General features: G+C 36.1%; 2 protein-coding genes and 2 non-coding genes across 5 annotated transcripts; 2 read left to right on the top strand and 2 right to left on the bottom strand.

Annotated features, from left to right (window-relative positions):
- Window positions 1–776: 776 nt before the first annotated feature.
- Window positions 777–5441, bottom strand: LOC143714083 (uncharacterized). The gene is made up of 2 exons (XM_077205038.1): window positions 5331–5441; window positions 777–2972 (listed from the first exon to the last, which is right to left on the bottom strand). The coding sequence occupies exon 2, from the start codon at window positions 2963–2965 to the stop codon at window positions 1991–1993; it is 975 nt and encodes a 324-aa protein (XP_077061153.1). The 5' UTR covers window positions 2966–2972; window positions 5331–5441; the 3' UTR covers window positions 777–1990.
- A 3673-nt stretch (window positions 5442–9114) lies between these two features.
- LOC143722435 (uncharacterized) lies at window positions 9115–13668 on the bottom strand. Of its 2 annotated transcripts, XM_077213838.1 has the most exons (3): window positions 13608–13626; window positions 10866–10925; window positions 9115–10232 (listed from the first exon to the last, which is right to left on the bottom strand). In XM_077213838.1, the coding sequence occupies exon 3, from the start codon at window positions 10223–10225 to the stop codon at window positions 9287–9289; it is 939 nt and encodes a 312-aa protein (XP_077069953.1). In that variant the 5' UTR covers window positions 10226–10232; window positions 10866–10925; window positions 13608–13626; the 3' UTR covers window positions 9115–9286. The 2 variants fall into 2 exon arrangements, with proteins under 2 accessions (XP_077069953.1, XP_077069959.1); XM_077213844.1 differs by lacking the exon at window positions 10866–10925 and having other exon boundaries at window positions 13608–13668.
- A 2694-nt stretch (window positions 13669–16362) lies between these two features.
- On the top strand, window positions 16363–16435 carry trnat-ugu (transfer RNA threonine (anticodon UGU)). The gene has a single exon. It is a non-coding gene; the product is annotated as a tRNA-Thr (tRNA).
- Window positions 16436–19461: 3026 nt separating this feature from the next.
- On the top strand, window positions 19462–19534 carry trnat-ugu (transfer RNA threonine (anticodon UGU)). Its single transcript has one exon. It is a non-coding gene; the product is annotated as a tRNA-Thr (tRNA).
- Window positions 19535–19656: the final 122 nt, after the last annotated feature.

The raw sequence follows: 19656 nt of genomic DNA, 5'->3' as shown, positions 1-19656 counted from the left end.
AATTGTAGAGCTCTCTAATTGAATTCTTACTAGTAAAAATGCAATTACGACGAGTAATGCTGGGTACAATTTAAGCTAAACAGCTTGCCATACCCAAGAGCACACACTTGAGTTAAACCCTGTTTCATACAGTCTATGATTAAACCACATACAAATCAAGAGCATGCAAGTGCTGCACAAGATGTTAAAATATTAAAAAACAATCCTTAGATGAAAGAGTAATAGATTATTATCTGAAATAAAAAATGTAAGTTCAGATCCTAATTTTTAACTGGTGAAAAGTGTGATAGAGACAAATGCCATTTCACAGACAAGGCTTAAGCTACAATAGTCCCAGACTAAACTGCAAGTTTAAGCTGTTTTAACTGAAAGCAACTTGCACTGAGTTATCTTAAAATATGTCAGTACCATTGTTTTTTCTCAAGATGCACACCATGTAATGATTTTTTCTAAGGCATGTTTATAAAAGCTACTTAAATGTCCTAAACTAATACCTAGTCCTGCTTAGTCTGTGAAGGCCAGTCTTTGAAACCAGGCCAAAGTCTGTTAATCCGATAATAAATCATAAATCTGCCCTGTTTTTATTGGTTATGACTGTCATTATCTATTTAGAGTGCGCCCCTGACCTTGGTGCAGTCCCGCATTGCATTTCTTTTATTTTTATTCACTATTTAAAGAAACATGAAAGAGCCAAAGGGTTTGGACATTGTGCTAAAATAATATGGATGTGGATGTATGATTCTTGCTTAACAGATAAACACTAGCAAGTGAACTACTGAGGTGTAGATATATTTATTTGATTAGCAATAGAACAATTTGACATCAAGTTACATCACTGATCAATGTTCTGTATTGTAAGATCAGATTCAAATTGGTTTAAACTGACGAGATTTTATTACGGTAAGGCACATTTAATGTAAGATATTTGATTTAAGTAAAATATGACATTTTTTAAACATGATAAAACATTAAAGAAAAAAACACATTTAAAACATTAAAAGACACATTAAAAAATACAGGTTTTGGTTAAAGGAAATGTGACAAATTACTGATTGGACGAACAGTGCTGGGTAGATTACTTACAAATTGTAGTCCATTGCTGATTCCAGATTACATGACAAAAAATGTAGTTAGCAACATAATCTATTAAATTAAACATTTTAGGTTGTATACCACTTTTATCATTTATCACAATGACTTGAATAGGATTATCTTGTACCATATTGATATAAAAATACAAAGAGAAAGAAAATATCTTTATCTTTCCCTTTCTGTTCATCTTGTGATCAAAGGCTTTGTGCCCTGTCAATATTCCCTGTAATAGCCACATGTAGTGTCTGGTTTGTGTGTGCAATTTCACAAAACTAGAAGATTTTCTGAATATATAAATGATATGCTTTTTTAGAAAGGAAATTGTTCAACTTAAATTATGAATTAATGCCATCATATGAATGATATGTAATTATGTAATCAGTAAAAAAGCATCTGTAATCTGATGAGTATTTTAAAACATAATAAAATCTAATTACAAGTACTTATTTTTTGGAATCTGATTATGTAATCCAGATTACATGTCATCAGTTACATCCCAGCACTGAGGGTGAAGCAATAAAGCCAGATTTCAGTTACAGACCTCTGGTGGTCAGAAATAAAAGTACATTTTTTAACTCTATACAATAGCTTATAGAAGCTCTAAATCCAATGTGAACATACATCCAATGCAGAAAAGTTTATTATATTACAAAAAGTTATATTATATCATTGCCTATAGGTTTCTGCATGAATGCTAAAATGTGCTCCATTCTTCACTTAATTATGAAGATCAGTGCAAATGTGCATTAATAAATCATCAAACAAGACAATACAACTCTAAAGATTAAGCTTCATCTAGTTAAACATATTTAGGATAACTGTTACAAAAGTTTGCAAGCTGTGTGTCGCATCATTATTTTTTGTAATTCCATGTGAATGTATTATCTGCATGCTGTGCTTATCTCCAACCACCACACTCCAAACCCCAACCCATACTGGCCTTAAGATTAGCTAACACATGCTCAGCCTCATTTAAACTCAGTGGAGTCTCCGGAGCTCTCAGAAGACAGGGTTGAGAAATTTCACAGGCATTCACATTTTTTAACAGCTTGTTCCGGTCCACATGCAACACCCACCCTGGCTCCATGTGGAAAGCCACACACACATGATCCCACACATAATATTCTTCTCTGTGATTAGGGCTCACACTAACACTCCTAGCGAAGATGTTCACCTCAAGCTTATTCTCGTAGGCCTCAGAGGGGGATTGACAGCGCCACCACATGGCCCCACCATTGTATCCACAAACACCATCACCATATTTTGGAAGTCGAGGACAACGGTCATAAATTTTTACGTAATGAGGATGCACTACAACCGTATATTGAATCTCTTTTGGGTAAAGCACAGTCTCATAAACATGCATAACTGGACTTTGGTCATCATAACAGAATTGCTTGCCATAGTGCCAAAGAAGCTCTTTAAGGGAAAAGGTGAAGCAAAAGTTTCCATAGGAAGATTTTTTCTGGAAGGCCTTTGAGGTGGTGAAGTGCTCAAGGACGGGCGGCTGGTTGCGAAGTTGGGCAGCACTTCGATGAGGGAACAAGGACGCGAGGAAACGCTCATCAGCTGAGGATCTGTCATCAGGTGTGACTGATAAAGCCCACCAGAGGAAATGGTGCTGATCACTAGCCACCATCTCAGATGGCTGTCTGAAGCCTGAATTGAGAAAAATACCCTCAAGACCTTGTTCTCCAGTGACATGAGACACTTTCTGGACATGGAATTCCACAGATTCAGGATAAGCAGGAATGTTGTTTTTATACAGGTAATCATGATTCTGAATATTAGGCTTTTCTTTTAGGTCTGACAGACTCAAGTGCTGTCCTTCAAAATGTGTCCCAAAACATTCTCGTGCATTTTGACGCATCATCTTATTTCTGAAACCAAAGAAAAGATGAGGATCAGCTTATCATCTGTTATAAAAGGTCACACAGTATTTTTAAAAAAAACATCCCGAAAATATACTTTATGTGAATAAATAAATAAAGTTCAAATAATGTATAGAGAACACGGTGTACTGTAATTTCTTGCAATTCCTGTCTTGTCCTGATTTCGCCTCTAGGTGGAAGCAAAGTTGCTACTTTGCTCAGTTAACGTCTAATACTTTCTGATTTCTGATTCTTTATTACAATTAGGCCTTTCTTAAACGTCAAAGATTTAGATATCAAATATTGAAAAAAATACACGGGTCATTCTTCATTTGTGGTGGCAAGTGGTGTCCCTCTACTTTACAACAGTTGAAATGAACTTTAAATACCAATAAATTATAAAATGTTTTCATTTTTGTATTCTGTAGGATAAAGTACAATTTGTGCACTATTAATAAATAATTTTTAGTTTTAAAATACATATTTAATTGAGTTTGAGAGATTGCATTTATAACAAAATATGTATGTTCCCACCCTATCTCAGAGAGATATCATGGAATTTAATTACAACAATATAATATTTTTAACAAAAAAAAAATGGTTAAATTATAAATATAGTTTTTATTTAACATGTACAATTTTATTAAATTGTTTTAAAAAATACATATTTTGCAATATTCACGAAAAAAGTAGTGTTCCCCAAATTCATGTCTGTGGTGTTACATCAATGGATGTCGCCCCTTTAAGAAAAGGGGGAAATCTGTTTGGACTACTTCCTGTGTGTAAAGGTCATTGCAGGTGCTGGTTGATCTGAGGGGTGCATGGTGAGTACATTCTTTCTTATTCATTTTCTTAAAGTTAGCTAAATTCCTGACAATTTCATGTGTCGCACTTTGTTAGTGTCTGTGGTGTTATGTTGATAACTTGCAGATTTTACATATTTTAATAAAAAATTTGATAAATGCATACTTATTAATATTTCTAGAATTTCCTCTGATCTTGAAATCATCATGATGGCAGCCTCCATTTTAGAAAAGTCTGGATTTAGGCTAATTTGTCTGTGGTGTTACTGTCTGTGGTGTTACTGTCTTTCCTGGTAACACCACAGACTCTATAGTAACTCCACAGACAATATACCAATAATGTTGTATTTTTAATACAACACATAGGACATCCGTAATCATATAATTACTTGTAATCCTACTCATGATTAATTTCATTATTTTGCTCAATAAACTTTTAATTGTTAAACCTTTTATGCAATATGTCTGTGGTGTTATATTACGTCTGTGGTGTTACTTCAAAACGTATCCGACATTTCTTTCCTTCAGAGCCATTTAATCTTATAATTTAATGTTTTTATTACTGTAAAATGGTTTTAATATTTTAGAAGAAAGACTATAAATGTAGCACAGACCATTTTTCCTGCCTTTTTTATGTATATACAATAAAAAATAAAAATAAAAAAAACTTTTCTTTGGCAAAAATAGGGGAAGATGAACAATTAAACATTTATTTCAAAAAATTATATTTAAATTATCAATGAAACTGAGTCCTTAAAGTAATTTATTTATTTATTAATTATTACCTAAAGTTGCATATGCCTGTTTATTTAGAATTAATCAAAATGTTACTTAAAATATTGGTAACACCATAGACATAAGTGGTTGTTTCACTAGTGTTTGATTCAAATTATTTAAAAATCTAAATGTTATTAAGCTTCAATTTTAATTGATATAGAATATTAAACTAATTTTAAATGCATAGCAATACATTTTATTAAAAGAAAACAAACAAGCATTTTTACAATTTCTGCCTCTCATTTGCCACCCCAATTGAAGAATGACCCACACGATGCTTCTTGAAATATTTCATCTTTAAAAATAAATAGGCTAGCCATTATTATGTTAAGAGTTCTTTTCAAATCGGGTTTAGAAAAGAGATTAATCTATTAGGTGTCATTCGGCCCATTAGCTAGGCCATATTTAAAGGAATATTAGGAAAAAATTAGACCAATGTTTAGGCGTTTCTGTATAGAACATTATGTAGCCTAGCTCCAATTTAGCTAAAATGATTAAGATTTTCATACTTTCATTCACACACAGTTAGAATCCATAGTCAGTCATTGACATCAAATGCTTTCAGAGAGTAGATAAATATCATTCTCTGCATGTTTATTTTTGAGAGATAGTAGTCATTTCACCACTTTAGAATTAACATTACATTGGGATTAGTTTCGGTTTAACAGCCTCAAACAGATTTTGCCTTGTGTTGCGCTAAATCGAGACCAAATACGCTACAGCTTACTCTTAAACAATAAATCTCTTTAACATAAAGTATCGACTTCATTTTTTTAATTTGGTATACCTTAGTTTTCGCAGAGCCCGTCTTTTCGCTCGTTATGTTCTGCTAAGTTACTCTGCCGTTCTGCTGAATGGGATATCCTCCCGCTTTCGCCCAGTTCCCGGCTTCTTGTCCATTTCTTATTCCTCCAATCAGAAACATGCTAGAGTGATGATGACACTCATACTGCACATGCACAGTTAGAACCTCCCCCCACCAAGAAGACAGAGAAGAAATATTCAACATCTGCTGCTGCATTTATTGAACAAAACTTGTTTTGGAGGTGTGAGCTGTATTTTTGTCATACTGTCCTGACCTTTTGTATGAATTCATCGAAACTTACTTAGTTCGAATTATTGTTTTGTTGACTTCTGAGGGACTTGGTTAGCAGGTGTCAAGGTCAGTGTGTCTAGCTCATAGACAGTAAAAGAAAGGTCTAGCTAGCACATGATATTCCGTCATGGCTGATAGGGTTGGGGACGTTTGCAACAAGTTGTTGCAGCTGTCCCCAAGCTAAGCAGCCATATCAAAAGAGACCACACAACATAAACAAGTAATTGTGGGGTACATAAAAGGATAGTAAGAAGGATAGTTTTATTCTGTTTGTTTTCAGTATGTCAAGAGTGAGGAAGAGGGTTACTAGGGGTTCCCCTCAATATTTTGGAACAAGCATCAGATGTAATTAGGGATGAGGGCAGGACAGTCAGGGCAGTGGCCAAGGACTGCGCCATCTGTCACACCACCTTATTCCGATTCAATAAAAAAAGAGAGAAACTTACAGGCGAGGGATCCGATAAGTTACCGAGAGCAGGGTACTGGACCAGCAGAAAAGTGTTCTCAGAGGACCGAGAGAGGAGCCTCAGAGAGTATTTAAAAAGGGCAGCTGACTTATACTGTGGGTTAAATCCCAAAGAGGTAAGATAAATAACTATTCCTAATAAATAATAAATATTTATTAAGATAAATATGCAAGAAAATCTAATTTTAACAAGAGAATTATGTAGCTAAGAGAGAGAGAAAGACAGAGAGAGAGAGATGGACAATATACTATTTACATTTCAGGTTCGGAAGTTTGCCTTTCAACTAGCATCTCACTACAGCTGCAACTTTCCCCCAAAGTGGAGTGAGACCAGTATGGCTGGTGTTGACTGGTTGACTGGCTTTCTAAAGAGGCACCCCACTCTCTCGATAAGGCATCCCCAAGCCACAAGCCTTTCAAGGGCAACCAGCTTTAATCGAGCGAATGTTAACAACTTCATGGAAGCATTAGAAATAGAAAAAGACAAAACTCTGCAGCAGAAGGCAAAGAAAAGAATCGCAGAAAAGAAAACCATAAAGAAAAGTGTAAAAAGAGAGAAGAATCTGACTCTGTAGAGGAAAAAGACATCTGCATTGTGTGCCTGGAAAGCTACTCGAAATCCAGGGAAGTGTGTCTGCAGTGCTGGATGTGCAAGTCCTGGGCACATAAAGATTGCACAGGTGGAGGAGATTTTTAAACAACTGTGACTCCGAAAGACTGAATTTTCTTTCTTTCTTTTTATTGTTGATGGAATGGCTTTCCGGGTGCAGGCAGAATTGTTTCCAAGAGCCGGCAGAATGTTGGGGAAAGGGGGGTGTTATTCGTTTACTTATGAATCTTTTGGGTGGGGGAAGTATGTGTGAGGGGGGGGCTTGCTGTTTTGTACAATAAATACATGTTTAATAAAAGTTTGTTGCATTGCAAATTGTTCCAATTCTTCTTGTCTGGCACTGAAATATGAAGAGATTGAATAGCATCTGTAACACCTGCACTCTGAATCTAGGCCAATGTTCTACAAACAAACAAAACTCAACTGTTATTTGATAAATATGACTAAATAAATAAATAATACAATAATATTATTGTATAAATAAATAATATATAATATTATAGTAAAAAAGTTAATATTTTCAGAATTATTGAGACAAAAAGGAAAAGTTAATTAGTGAAATTTAAGGTATTGTTAACATGTTGTGTTCCAACTGTCCCCTGGGTTGGGGTCAGTTGCAACATCTGGCTTCTTCCATTCAAATAGATACTGTGAAAGATATGTCATATGTAATCATCTTTAAAGTTTAATGTATACAAATTTGGTTAGTCTAATCCAAATAGTCTCTGAGTAACTGAGAGAAATGCAAAAAGTGTTGCAACCTTCCCCAGTCTTCAACCACGAACCTTCGAAACCAGAAAGGGCACGTACGGTAGTTATAACTAAAACTGTGTAGTAGATCACTGATCAACAGCTGGGGGCTTGGAAAGTAGTGATAATCATTTAATTTTAGCTCCTGGTATTACACACTTAATGGAACCAGACTGCGAAAAGCTAATTCAGTTTTGAACAGTAGATAATTAGACCTGCAACTTTAAGATATTTTACACATTGTATTGTCCTTTACAGTCTTGTTTAGTTAATATCAGATTAAATATAGCATAAGGTCTTGACTACGGTTCTTTTTTATTAAAGCCTGTGGGTAATACCGCAGATGAGGACATTTTCAGTAGGCCTATTGTGAACTCATTTTATAGGTTCATTTCCTGCATCAGAAAGTACACCCCAACATTAACTTTATAATGCACTAGAAAACTATAGCATCTAAACACAGCTGAAATTTCAGTTATTTAAAGTTATGTTAAAATGTTGGTGTAAATAACTGTAAATAAAGTAAATTAAAGACAGTCATAAAAGTGTTGTCAGATCTAATTTAAAAAAACTGTAAATCTAATTTACTCAATCTTATCATACACTAATCTGTATTTAGCAGTTTAGTTCTGTGCTGGTGGAAATAATAAATAAAAAATAGCAACCAGAATGTAAATAACTATGTAAAGAAACTTAAATTATAATTATCTGGGTTTCTGCATAAATGTGACGATCTTTTCAGCTAAAGCCAAAGATTAGTGCAAAGGTTCATTTCTCAAATCTACAAACAAAAAGGAAATCTATTTCGGTGCAAGTAAATACTCATATAACGGCCGAAGAGTTTAATTAGCAGTAACAGAAAATGTCAAGTCAATCTTTATTTCTATAGCACATTTAATAACAACAGAAGTTGACCCAAAGTCCTTTACTGATCGAGCTAGAATAAATAATATATAATACAATAAATCAAAACATTTAAATGTAACATCATATATTTTATCAGCTTCAAAACCTATTTCGTAATCTATTCCAAAGCCACAGAAAAAATATATGTTTTTAAAGAAGATTTAAAAATGTCTAGCGATGAAGATGACCTTACAGGGAAAGGAAGACTGTTCCGTTCACGATCACCATTAAATCTATAATGGCAATGAGGAACCTTTCAAAACCAGAGTGCTCTGGTTGTAGAGTAAGGGTGTAAAAGTGTATATCACTAATACACTGGGGCGCGAGACCAAATAATGTAAACAAAAATGCGAATTTTAAAATAAACCCTGAATTTCACCAGGAGCCAGTGTAGGGATACTAAAACTGGGGAAGTGTGATCCCTGTTAACAGCCTGACTGCTTCGTTTTGGACAAGCTGTAGACGTGATAACTCAGTTTGGGGCAGACCAATATACAGTTGCAATAGTCTAATTTTGATGAAATAAGTGAGTGGATCACAAAAAAGTCAGTATGGGAAAGAAAATGCTTTATTTTAGCGATCGATCTCAGGTACTCTGATCTGCTTATTGAAAAGTAAAGATGAGTCAAAAATCACTCCAAGATTCCTCACATGAATTTTTAATTGTGATTGTGGCCAATAATTAAAGTTTCCAGCAGTTATAAAAGATATCAGTCCTGTAAAAAGAGGCCACTAAAAAAACATTTGATAGTTAAAACCTTTTAATTGCAGAGCAATGTACAATGAGACATTAATTCAACATAATATACACAACAGGGTTCACAAACTTTGCACAACAAAATTGTGCACTTTAAGAATTTTAATCAAACTAACATGAGTGACATTACTGCAGTGAGTTTAGCTTCAAGCACCAGCTTAGACCATACTGGCCTTAAGATTAGCTAACACATGCTCAGCCTCGTTTAAACTCAGTGGAGTCTCCGGAGCTCTCAGAAGACAGGGTTGAGAAATTTCACATGCATTCACATTTTTTAACAGCTTGTTCCGGTCCACATGCAACACCCACCCTGGCTCCATGTGGAAAGCCACACACACATGATCCCACACATAATATTCTTCTCTGTGGGGGCTCACATGAACACTACAATTCAATTTGTTTACCTCAAGCTTAAGCTTGTAGGTTTCAGAGGGGGCTTGACAGCACCACCACACGGCACCATCATGGTATCCACACACACCATCCTCCTGACCAGGAAGTCGAGGATAATGGTCATAATGATTAATGTCATGAGGGTGCACTAGGATCTTATAGAGAATCTCTCGCCGGTAAAGCACAGTCTCAAAAACACGCAGAACTGGACTTTGGCCACCACAGAATTGCTTGCCATAGTGCCAGAGAAGCTGCTTAAATGAAAAGGTGAAGCGAAAGTTTCCATATGAAGATTTTTTCTGGAAGGCCTTTGAGGTGGTGAAGTGCTCAAGGACGGGCGGCTGGTTGCGAAGTTGGGCAGCACTTCGATGAGGGAACAAGGACGCGAGGAAACGCTCTTCAGCTGAGGATCTGTCATCAGGTGTGACTGATAAATCCCACCAGAGGAAATGGTGCTGATCACTAGCCACCATCTCAGATGGCTGTCTGAAGCCTGAATTGAGAAAAATACCCTCAAGACCTTGTTCTCCAGTGACATGAGACACTTTCTGGACATGGAATTCCACAGATTCAGGATAAGCAGGAATGTTGTTCTTATACAGATACCCGTTCTGTGTCTCAGGCTTTTCTTTTAGGTCTGACAGACTCAAATGCTGTCCCTCAAAGTATGTCTCTGTAACACTGCGGTTATTTCTGCGCTTCATTTTCTTTCTGAAACACGAACAGATAGTGTAGGGTTAGCATCATCTGTTTAACAAGGTCACTCAGTGTTTTCCTCTTGCTAACGAGTGATAGACTATTTTAGCTTTCCAGCAAAAACAAAATATGTAGGCTAATTCATTGTCAAAAACTTATTTAGCCTACTAATTTAAATTTATTTAGCCTACTACATTCAAAACGATGAAACATTTGTCATCTTTGAGGGGTGCAATGGTTTTCTACTGCACTATTTCCCTGATTTATATTTCCCTAGGAACGAAATTTTGAAATGAACGTCTGCGCACCACCAACTCTAGTTTCCTCATGACAAAGACAAATCGAGTTAATCGAAGTCATCTAAAAAAGGGAGCGCAGTGTTTAACAGTTGCACAACTGCATGCATCTCTCGTTGTCAACAATAAGTGACGCTGTTTCAAATGATACACAAAATACACCTTTTAGAGATTTTTATGACTAGCGAATATTTTAGGTTTCGTTTTGACTGCTTTGCGTAACATTAAAAATAACGGCCAAATTGTCATGAGAAAACGCTCGTTTTCCTGTTTAAACAATAGGTGCATTAATTTAAAATTACATTAAACATAGCTACATTAAATATTTTTAACGCAAAAACTATGATATTACCTGATACCAGAGGACGCTGTTTTCAGACCGCACTTCTCCACTTCTGCTACGAGAGAAACACTGAAGGAATGGGTGTTTTTTTTATCGCGATAATCTCCTCAGAGGCAAACACACACACACGCGCGCGCACTCGGTTTCGCTATCGTTGTGGGGACTCTGTAGCCTGTACAAACTGTAGGATATCTTCTATCCCCTTACACTAACCATAGCTAGCCCTAAACCTACCCATCGCAGAAAACTATCTGCATTTTTACATTTTCTAAAAACATCACTTATATGAATTATAAGCTGTTTTCCTATAATGGGGACCCACAAGAATGTCAGGGGAACATATGGTGACATAAGGTGAGATTCTTGAGCTGAATAAGAGATAACTTACATGTTATGCAAGTATAAGCAGAAAACTATAATAAAAGCAGTTGATAAAGGGATTCATATAAAAATGAATAGCCATAAAGTAGCAAAATCAGTTACTGAGTTAATTCTAATGCAATGATATCCGGAAGTGTGCACACTTATGTGTGTCTGCACATCACATGTGGGGAATTCCAACAGTTGATTAAAAAAAATTCAGCTGTTAAGGGAAATAAAATTAAATTTCTCTGGTGAAAAGAACGTGATAGACTAAAACATATTCAGTAAAATTTATGAAAATTAAAAGAGTCAAGAACATTCACAGAAAAAGTTTTTTAAAGTACAAAAACACAGACTTATCTTCATAAGCGTGTGAAAATGAACTAAGAGTGATACTGTATTTGCATAATCTATTGTAAAAGAATAGTAAAAGAATAGAAGCTAGTCAGCATACCAAATGCAATGAAAAAAAGAGGCCACAACAACCCATTCCTTAGCATCAGTGCTTTATTAAAACAACATGGACAGATAGTAACATATTATCAGAATAGTAAAACAGCAGGTAAAAAAAATTCCTCCACATACCTTTCATACTTATTAATGATTACAAAAACCTTCTGCTCAAATTGGACTTTTAATACTTATGAGCTAATTGCAGGTAATGGATCATTTGTCACATTTACTCTAAGTCCTGATGGGGTCAAAGTCACACTTCACAAACTCTTCTGAGTTAAGTTTTGGTTCAGCACCCTCACAGAGTCGGAGACTCTTAAACAGAATTGCCTTGCTGAAGCTAAAGATTTGTCCATGTGGGACATGGAATGCCACTCCGATGTTATCCCACATGTAATTTTGTCTGGCTCTTATAGGTATCCGAATAGCTTGCTTGTTAAGAGACAGGTAGAAACGATGTGTTTTACTCATTGCCTGTGGTCGCCATATAATGGTGTCTTTACGGAACTCACACACTGCATCTTTGGTATTCTGAAGCAGGGGATACTCAGAGAACAGGTCTTGTGCATTAGGTGCATGAATCACAATAGAATACATCACTTCCTGCTTATAGACCACAGTCTCAAAAACGCGAATGTTGGGCTTCTGGCCTGCACAGAACTGTTGTTTGTAGCTTTTTAACAACTCATTGATCGACATGCTGAAACGGAAGTTCCCCATGCGAGAGGATGCCAGGAAGGCTGGGGAAGAGGTAAACTTGTGCAGGAAAGGTTTCACTTCGTTGTAAAATCCTTGGCTATGCAAGTATTGCTCCTCAGCAATAGTAATATCATGTCTTGAAATGTCTGGGCTCCACCATACCAGATCGCGTGTTGGTGAGTAGCTTCGCGACGGCTTTTTAAACCCTTCAGAATCCCAGATGCCATGGTATCCGTGGTGGTTAGTGTTATGCCGAAGGTATGACACTTTAATCTCCACATTCTCAGGTTGTGATCGAATCGAATTATAGAGGTAAACATTCCGTTTGAGGTCATCATTCCGTTTAAGCTCTTCAAGCTTCCGGTGCTTCCCCTTAAAGAATAGTTCAGGACATCCTCTCTCATTGATACGATTCATTTTTTCAGGTTGAGAAAAGCTGTTAATGAGATGAAAATCACTTCTGAAATTGGACTGTGATGGCTCATTGCACTGTATTAATAGAAATGTTACATATTTTATTGTGTTGTCATTCTCCAATTTATAGATATTTTCAACAAATATATGAAAAAAGACAACTCTTTTATATCAACCAAATTAAAAAAGTTATCAAAACAGAACAAAACTCAGATCAGAAGATATTGTCCTGTTGTGAGAAATGTGCTATTGTGCCTCACAGCCAAGTTACAACTAACACATTTCAACAATGTAACAAAGTAATATTCAGTGATAATATTCTCATTCAAAACTTAACTTTAGCTTTACACTAAAATAAAGAGTGTTGCTTTTATCAAGAGTAAAACGGTTGGTATTATCTGGTTTGTGTGGAAATCGTAACTGTGGGCACGGCTAAGACTAGAAACATGTTGAAACATGTCCAAATAAATAAAAAATAATTTTCACTGAAGCATTTTGAGAACATTTTAGCTGCTATCGACCACTTCCATCTGTTCTTGTACATTTTGACCTTTTCTAATAATTTTGAAATCCTGTAATACTTCTACATTACATAATCATATATTTTTGAATGACAAAATCAACAGTGTAGCCTACTATTTTTGTTTTTGTGTTTTGACCACATAGATTTTGAATATTTTATGCAAATTACTAGACATACCATTCTTAAATTAAGTAAACATTTCTATTGTGTAGTAAAATATGTATAAAAAAACTAATAAAAAATAGAACTATAATTTTGTACATAGTTATTTTTAAAATTGCAAATAGCTCTTCACTCACCAGCTTGTTATCTTGTCAGTGTTGGGTACATTTACAGAGGAAGGAGAGAGAGGGAGAGAGCATTTACAGAGGAAGGAGAGAGAGAGAGAGAGAGAGAGAGAGAGAGAGAGAGAGAGAGAGAGAGAGAGAGAGAGAGAGAGAGAGAGAGAGAGAGAGAGAGAGAGAGAGAGAGAGAGAGAGAGAGAGAGAGAGAGAGAGAGAGAGAGAGAGAGAGAGAGAGAGAGAGAGATGTAACTTCAAAATAAAAGTCATATGAACAATAAATATGAATGATTAATTAGTCAATTGTCATAATTAGCAAACATATTTTATTCAAGGCAAATAATGTTCTGGTACCTGTGTTATCCCATCTTTAACATTTAAATGAATGAAGAGTAATTGCCTAAATCACTTCTAGGCCTATTTATTTTCATTGTTGTGGGGACTTTTCTCACTACTTCTTACTACCATATACTCTCACAACCTATATGCTACATATGATGTTTAGAGGCTGTATAAATCAAAGCCAGGCAGGGATTTTATTACACAAACGTTTCCTCTGACACAATACTCAAGCAGTAGAGTGTTTTTAAAAGTGCCTTTCAAGTTATTTTATATAGCTTAGCTTATACTTTATTAGTGGTAGATGCAGCCTTTGTTGTTGATAGTTTCAAAATCTATAGATTATGGTTTATATATCAGTTTAATGAATGTGAAGACCATATTAATTGATTACAGATTATATTAATAGGCGTTGCTTTGATTTGAGTTCAAATGGGCCCAAGCTTTACCCCTCATCATTGAATGTATAACATATTGAAACTACAACCTAGTTTTGAACGTTTTAGCTCACTGTCGGCCTATCATGCACTATTCGGTTTATAGACATATATTAGAGTATGCAAAAGTATTTATGTTTATATATTATATTAAAATATATATATATTGTGGTGAGATCTGGTATTTACCTCATTGCCTGAATATTAAGGTGGCCTTTTGCTTCCGGTCAGGTTTACTATACTTGGCTAGTTTGTTATACCAGTTAAATCTAAAGGATGTCCCTTAACACCATATACAACAATAAAAATCATTTACTCAAAGAATCTTTCATGCTTACCATCCGATGAAAGCTTCCTGGACTCTTTTTTGTCCTGGTCAGTGAAGATGTACAAATGCCTATCTTATTGCTATTGAACTTTCATTGTACAGCTGAAGTAAGACGAAAAATACTTGTCTTTATAAAATAAAAATGTATTTATACAAAAGAGAAATACACTTGGTTACACAATTATCAAAACTTGTAGCAAAATAATAAAAGGTTACAGTTTATGGTTCTTCAGCTAATCCCTTCCCAGGGCGGTCCTGGAGAATGGATGTACAAAGAGTAACTTCTACGCAGTTCAATCAAGTAATTTGTTAGAAATAATTTTTTTCTCTCAACTTTTTAGAATAGTTTTTGAGATCATCAGGTTATAAAATAGCAGCAGGCAGAGTTGAGCAGGAAAGGATCTAGAGAGAATCCCTTCTCTCCAGAGATGCACACCAAAACATTGCGATGGATTATCATGATGAATACCGTTCCCAATTATCCTATATTCTCATCTAGAATATTTAGATAACCTCGCGGTAACTAAAGAGCCTATCCTTTCGTCGTGTCCTCAAGAGTAAGGTGATCAGTCTATACAAATTCGTGTTCTATTATAAAAATAATTATAGATTTCCCCTTTATAGATAAGTCTACCTTTCATGGTACTCTTCAACCGTGTTTGCAATAACAACCATGTCGTATGCTGCCTCTTTGGCTAGGCTATTTGATCAATCAAATCTTACAGTGATTATTTTTATCTCAAAAGAATGCTCACCCTTCGATGTCGTTTTCTCTAGAAAGGATCCTCCTGACCGAGGTGGAAGAATGTGACTCGTACTCAATGACCCAAGATTCAGTCAGATGATTGATTATAATAAATCTTTTAACAAAATGAATTAAAAGAATCAAATGAAACTAACAGATGGATACTAGCTAGGCTTAAATGCTTCTTGCGGCCAATAACTGCTGGAGTATTGACTTGTTGCTTGCAAGAAAGAGCGAAGAATCTTCTCCAGGTCTCCTCCTGTATAGTCTTTTCTCAAGCCCTGCCTTTGCATGTTGTGAAGGGAGGCCCATCTGAGAATGGCATTTCCCTCACTTCTTCATCCTCCTCAACTCACCACCAAAAAAGAAAGGGTCACAATAAGAGATCCACCGCTCGACAAGTTACAGCCAGTGTCAAGGAAGTGTCTGTGTTAATAAAATATATAATTATCCAAGAACCCCCTTCTAAGCGAGGGGTTCTGTAGCCCAGGGGCTATTAATCTAATAAGAAAATCTTAACATACAAAAGAATTGTTGTCTGGGTTCACAAGCCACAAGACATGTGAAGCCATACGCCCGCACGTGGTATCCGCCACTGGAAACCAGATGCTCATATTTTGCAGGCTGCTGCTCATATATTGAATTAGGCATAGGAATCTGTCGACGTGCTCTGGCTTATTGCATTAAACCACATTGCTTACTAAGTGATGGAAATGCCATCCTCAGATGGGCCACCCTTCACAACATGAACACACTGAATACATTTTTCACTGCATCAGTAAATATCATTTTTTAAACAACAAAAGTTACGTTCTGAGCAATCTATTCACTGTTTGTTTGGGAATAATAATACAATGCTAATAGACACACCCCTTACAGACACACCTTCAAATTGTAATGACAGGACAGGAGTGGAACAGGTCTGGCTCCATAGCTCAGTGGTTAGAGCACTGGTCTTGTAAACCAGGGGTCGCGAGTTCGATCCTCGCTGGGGCCTGAAAGACATCTGAAAGGACACTTTTGAGTTGTTATCAAAGTAAGTTTACAGACCTATGAATAGGGATGCAATAAAAAACAACCAAGCAGGGGTCTGTTCTTCGTACGTGGATTGCTTAGTTATCTGTTAGGTTCTTCAAAGCTCATCCTAGAGTTGCTATAGTCTGTAAACTCAAACCTGCTCAGGATCAGAAAAAAACAAAGGTTGAGAAGCATCACCGATAATAATCTGTTCATCATCCATTCTGAGAGGTCAAATGTAGCCATTTCCCAAAGCTGCAGGGAAATGTCTCGACTCATCAAACAAAACAGACACAATTGGTTGCAACCAGTAAATTAAAAATCACTAGTTAGTGTAGTGGCAATGTCCTAGAAATTCTGATTTATGATATTTTATCAGGTGTCCTAGAAGAACATAAAGACTTAAAGGTTCTTCACGGAACCATAGATGCCAATAAATAACTTTATTTTTAAGAGTGTATGAATTTTCTCCATCACCATGGCTGGGTGATTATAAAAAGAAAAGAAAATTCCATAGCAAAACGATTTAACTTTTAAAGTCAGCTTGACATCAACATTGACCCTATTTATTTTCTCTGTTAATGTTACAAGTAAACATCTTTTTTGACTGTGTAATCTTTAATCTGTGTGTGTGTCTGAATTATACATGAAAGGTACATTTAAGCAATCAAGAAAAAAAATCCTAATAATAGGATTCTAATCCTTCTAATCCTAATAATGACTCAGAAAAGACTTAAAATATGCAAAAGATACAATCATACAGGAGAAAGGACTCACATGTGTTATGTGGACCAACTAGTGATGTGGACCCGTGTCTTAAAGATTATGTGTATTTTCTTTAATCAGATTATTGTGATTGCCTCAGACGCAATCAGCTCTATCTGCATGCGTCTCTAAAGGTGTGAACCAAATGGTCCATTCAATTAGAATAACAAAGTGACTGTTCCACAGCAATTTTGAATGTCTTTTTTCCCTATTGTGAAGTATATCCAAGAGAAATGACTTCACGAACAAATCACAATTGAGGTTGGGACTTTTTGTCCATTGGGAATTAATTAAATTGTTGTCGTTGCTATGCTGTGATCTCATGTGAGTGACTTGTAACGCCCTCCGGCCAGTAAACACATTATCAGAAGAAAGAAGAGATGTTCTTGCGAGCGAGAGGCGAAGTTATTTTGATTAAAGATTACGAGGACACTTTCATTAAAAAAATGATATGCATGGATAAATCTTTCATAATAAATTCTGCAAAATATTCCATAAAAATACAAGAATTGTCCATTTTGATTTCATGGTTTCACTTTAAGATGTTTTCAGTGATCCAATCACAAGTGATCAGCCGAGACGCATTCCATTAACATGCATTTTAAATGTGTCTCATCTCACTCTACATCACTTTCACGGGAGCACTTAGTGCAGCACACAAATACGATTAAATGAACCCATGAAGCGAATGGAAGGGATAAGAATGATAATGCTGATTTTGAACATAATCCGTGTGGTTTGGCACAACATAGTGGAGTTTGACAGAGTCAGTTGTTTTGTTGCACTTCCACAAAACACAATGGTGTGTTGCCGGTCTTTGGTGGCTGTTCGAACACATTCAACCACATGAGCATCTACACTAGAAAAGGAATCCGGTTTATTGAGTTTTCGACTACCTCTGAAAGTGGTCAAAAGTGGAGAAGCTCAAAACGTGTAAGACTCCATTTACACCTGTATTTAGCATCGTCCACTTGCAACAAAAAAATAATCTTAATACCAGGTGTAAACAGGGTCTAAAATCTCTGCAGAATGCAAGAAGTCTTCTAAAATGCATGAGGGATAACTATAAAGATAGCTAACGATAACTATATTTGTGCTCACACCAGTGTCAGTGTCTTGACCAATCAAACAAAACAATAGATGTTTGTTTGAACAAACAAAACAAACACAATACTGGCTGCAACTAAGCAAAGAAAATATACTAGTGATTTACTATTAGTGACCTTTTGGCACACTAGACCTACCATATAGTACTGGGTTGATAGTCAAATGTAAATAACAAACTCATACAAAAGATCGAGACCCCTTACAGATACAGATAGGACAGGAAATAAACAGGTGGCTCAGTGGTTAGAACACTGGTCTTGGGGTCACGAATTCAATCCTCGTATTCAGAGCAATCAAGAACCCCTTTGAGCCAGTATCAAAATGAGTTTGCAGACATAAATGGCTGTCAATCTGATAGAACAAAACCAAATAAAACAGATCTGATAAACGTTCAACACTGGGAAAGACTCCGAGGAGAAGAACTTCAGACTATATGTGAGTGCAAACAAACTTGGAAACTTTCTAACTTTACCAACTTAAGCTCAAAGGGAATTAATAATTGTATTTATATCATTGTTTTTGGTATGATCTGATGCGTCTTGGTATGTTAAGTCAGTCACTGTGCTATTCAGAGTGGTTTCAGTCCTGTATTCCAGGATAAGGTTAAAAGAGGGTCACAAAAGGGAGTCTGTTTAAGCTCTCTGCCTTGGGAGGGAATCACCCTACTTTTTCTTAACTGATTTATTCTTGTGATAGTTGGGATGTGCCGACTTCTGACCCATTTGTCTTGGGTCACCAAAAGGTGACAATGTTAGAGTGGGCTTTTTCTCAGTTGCAAGCATCCTTGGAGGAATAACCAGTTAGATCAGACTTGCTGGTGCCACAATGACAGATCTCTTATTTTATGGTCCCAGCCGGGGTCTTAAATTTAGGCCTCTTGTTGACTTCGGGTCTTTGTGCTGTTTCGGTACAGTTCTGATCACTGTCATGTCATTGTAAATATATGTGTGATTGGACAAAGTTATGCAGATAGAAAGATGTAATTTGTGACAAATGAGTCATCTGTTTGTCATTCCTCCTAAACTTTAAACAATCAAAGCTACAGGGACATGTTGGACACACCCTTTGAAGTGCTAAGCAAGGTGTTCCTGTGTACTTTTCAAATTATAATAGGGACAATACCATAACAAGTCTGGCTCCATAGCTCAGTGGTTAGAGCACTGGTCTTGTAAACCAGGGGTCGCGAGTTCGATCCTCGCTGGGGCCTGAGAATCAATTTTGCACAAGTATCAAAATCAATTTGCAGACATACATAAATTCCAAGAGAACCATATACTCAGAACTAACAAGAGGAACACTTACAAGTCATCACTATGTGTCTGCCTTGTG

Source organism: Siphateles boraxobius, unplaced genomic scaffold (assembly GCF_051911475.1).
Source record: "Siphateles boraxobius isolate OS27281-9 unplaced genomic scaffold, OSU_SipBor_1 12, whole genome shotgun sequence".
Taxonomy (NCBI): Eukaryota; Metazoa; Chordata; class Actinopteri; order Cypriniformes; family Leuciscidae; genus Siphateles; species Siphateles boraxobius.
The sequence above is the reverse complement of the archived record's forward strand: the minus strand, read 5'-3'. Positions and strand labels throughout refer to the sequence as shown.

What these genes read in the sequence shown, in the direction of transcription:
- LOC143714083 (XM_077205038.1), bottom strand. Translation starts at nt 2,965, where the DNA reads ATGATGCGTCAAAATGCACGAGAATGTTTTGGGACACATTTTGAAGGA.
- LOC143722435 (XM_077213844.1), bottom strand. Translation starts at nt 10,225, where the DNA reads ATGAAGCGCAGAAATAACCGCAGTGTTACAGAGACATACTTTGAGGGA.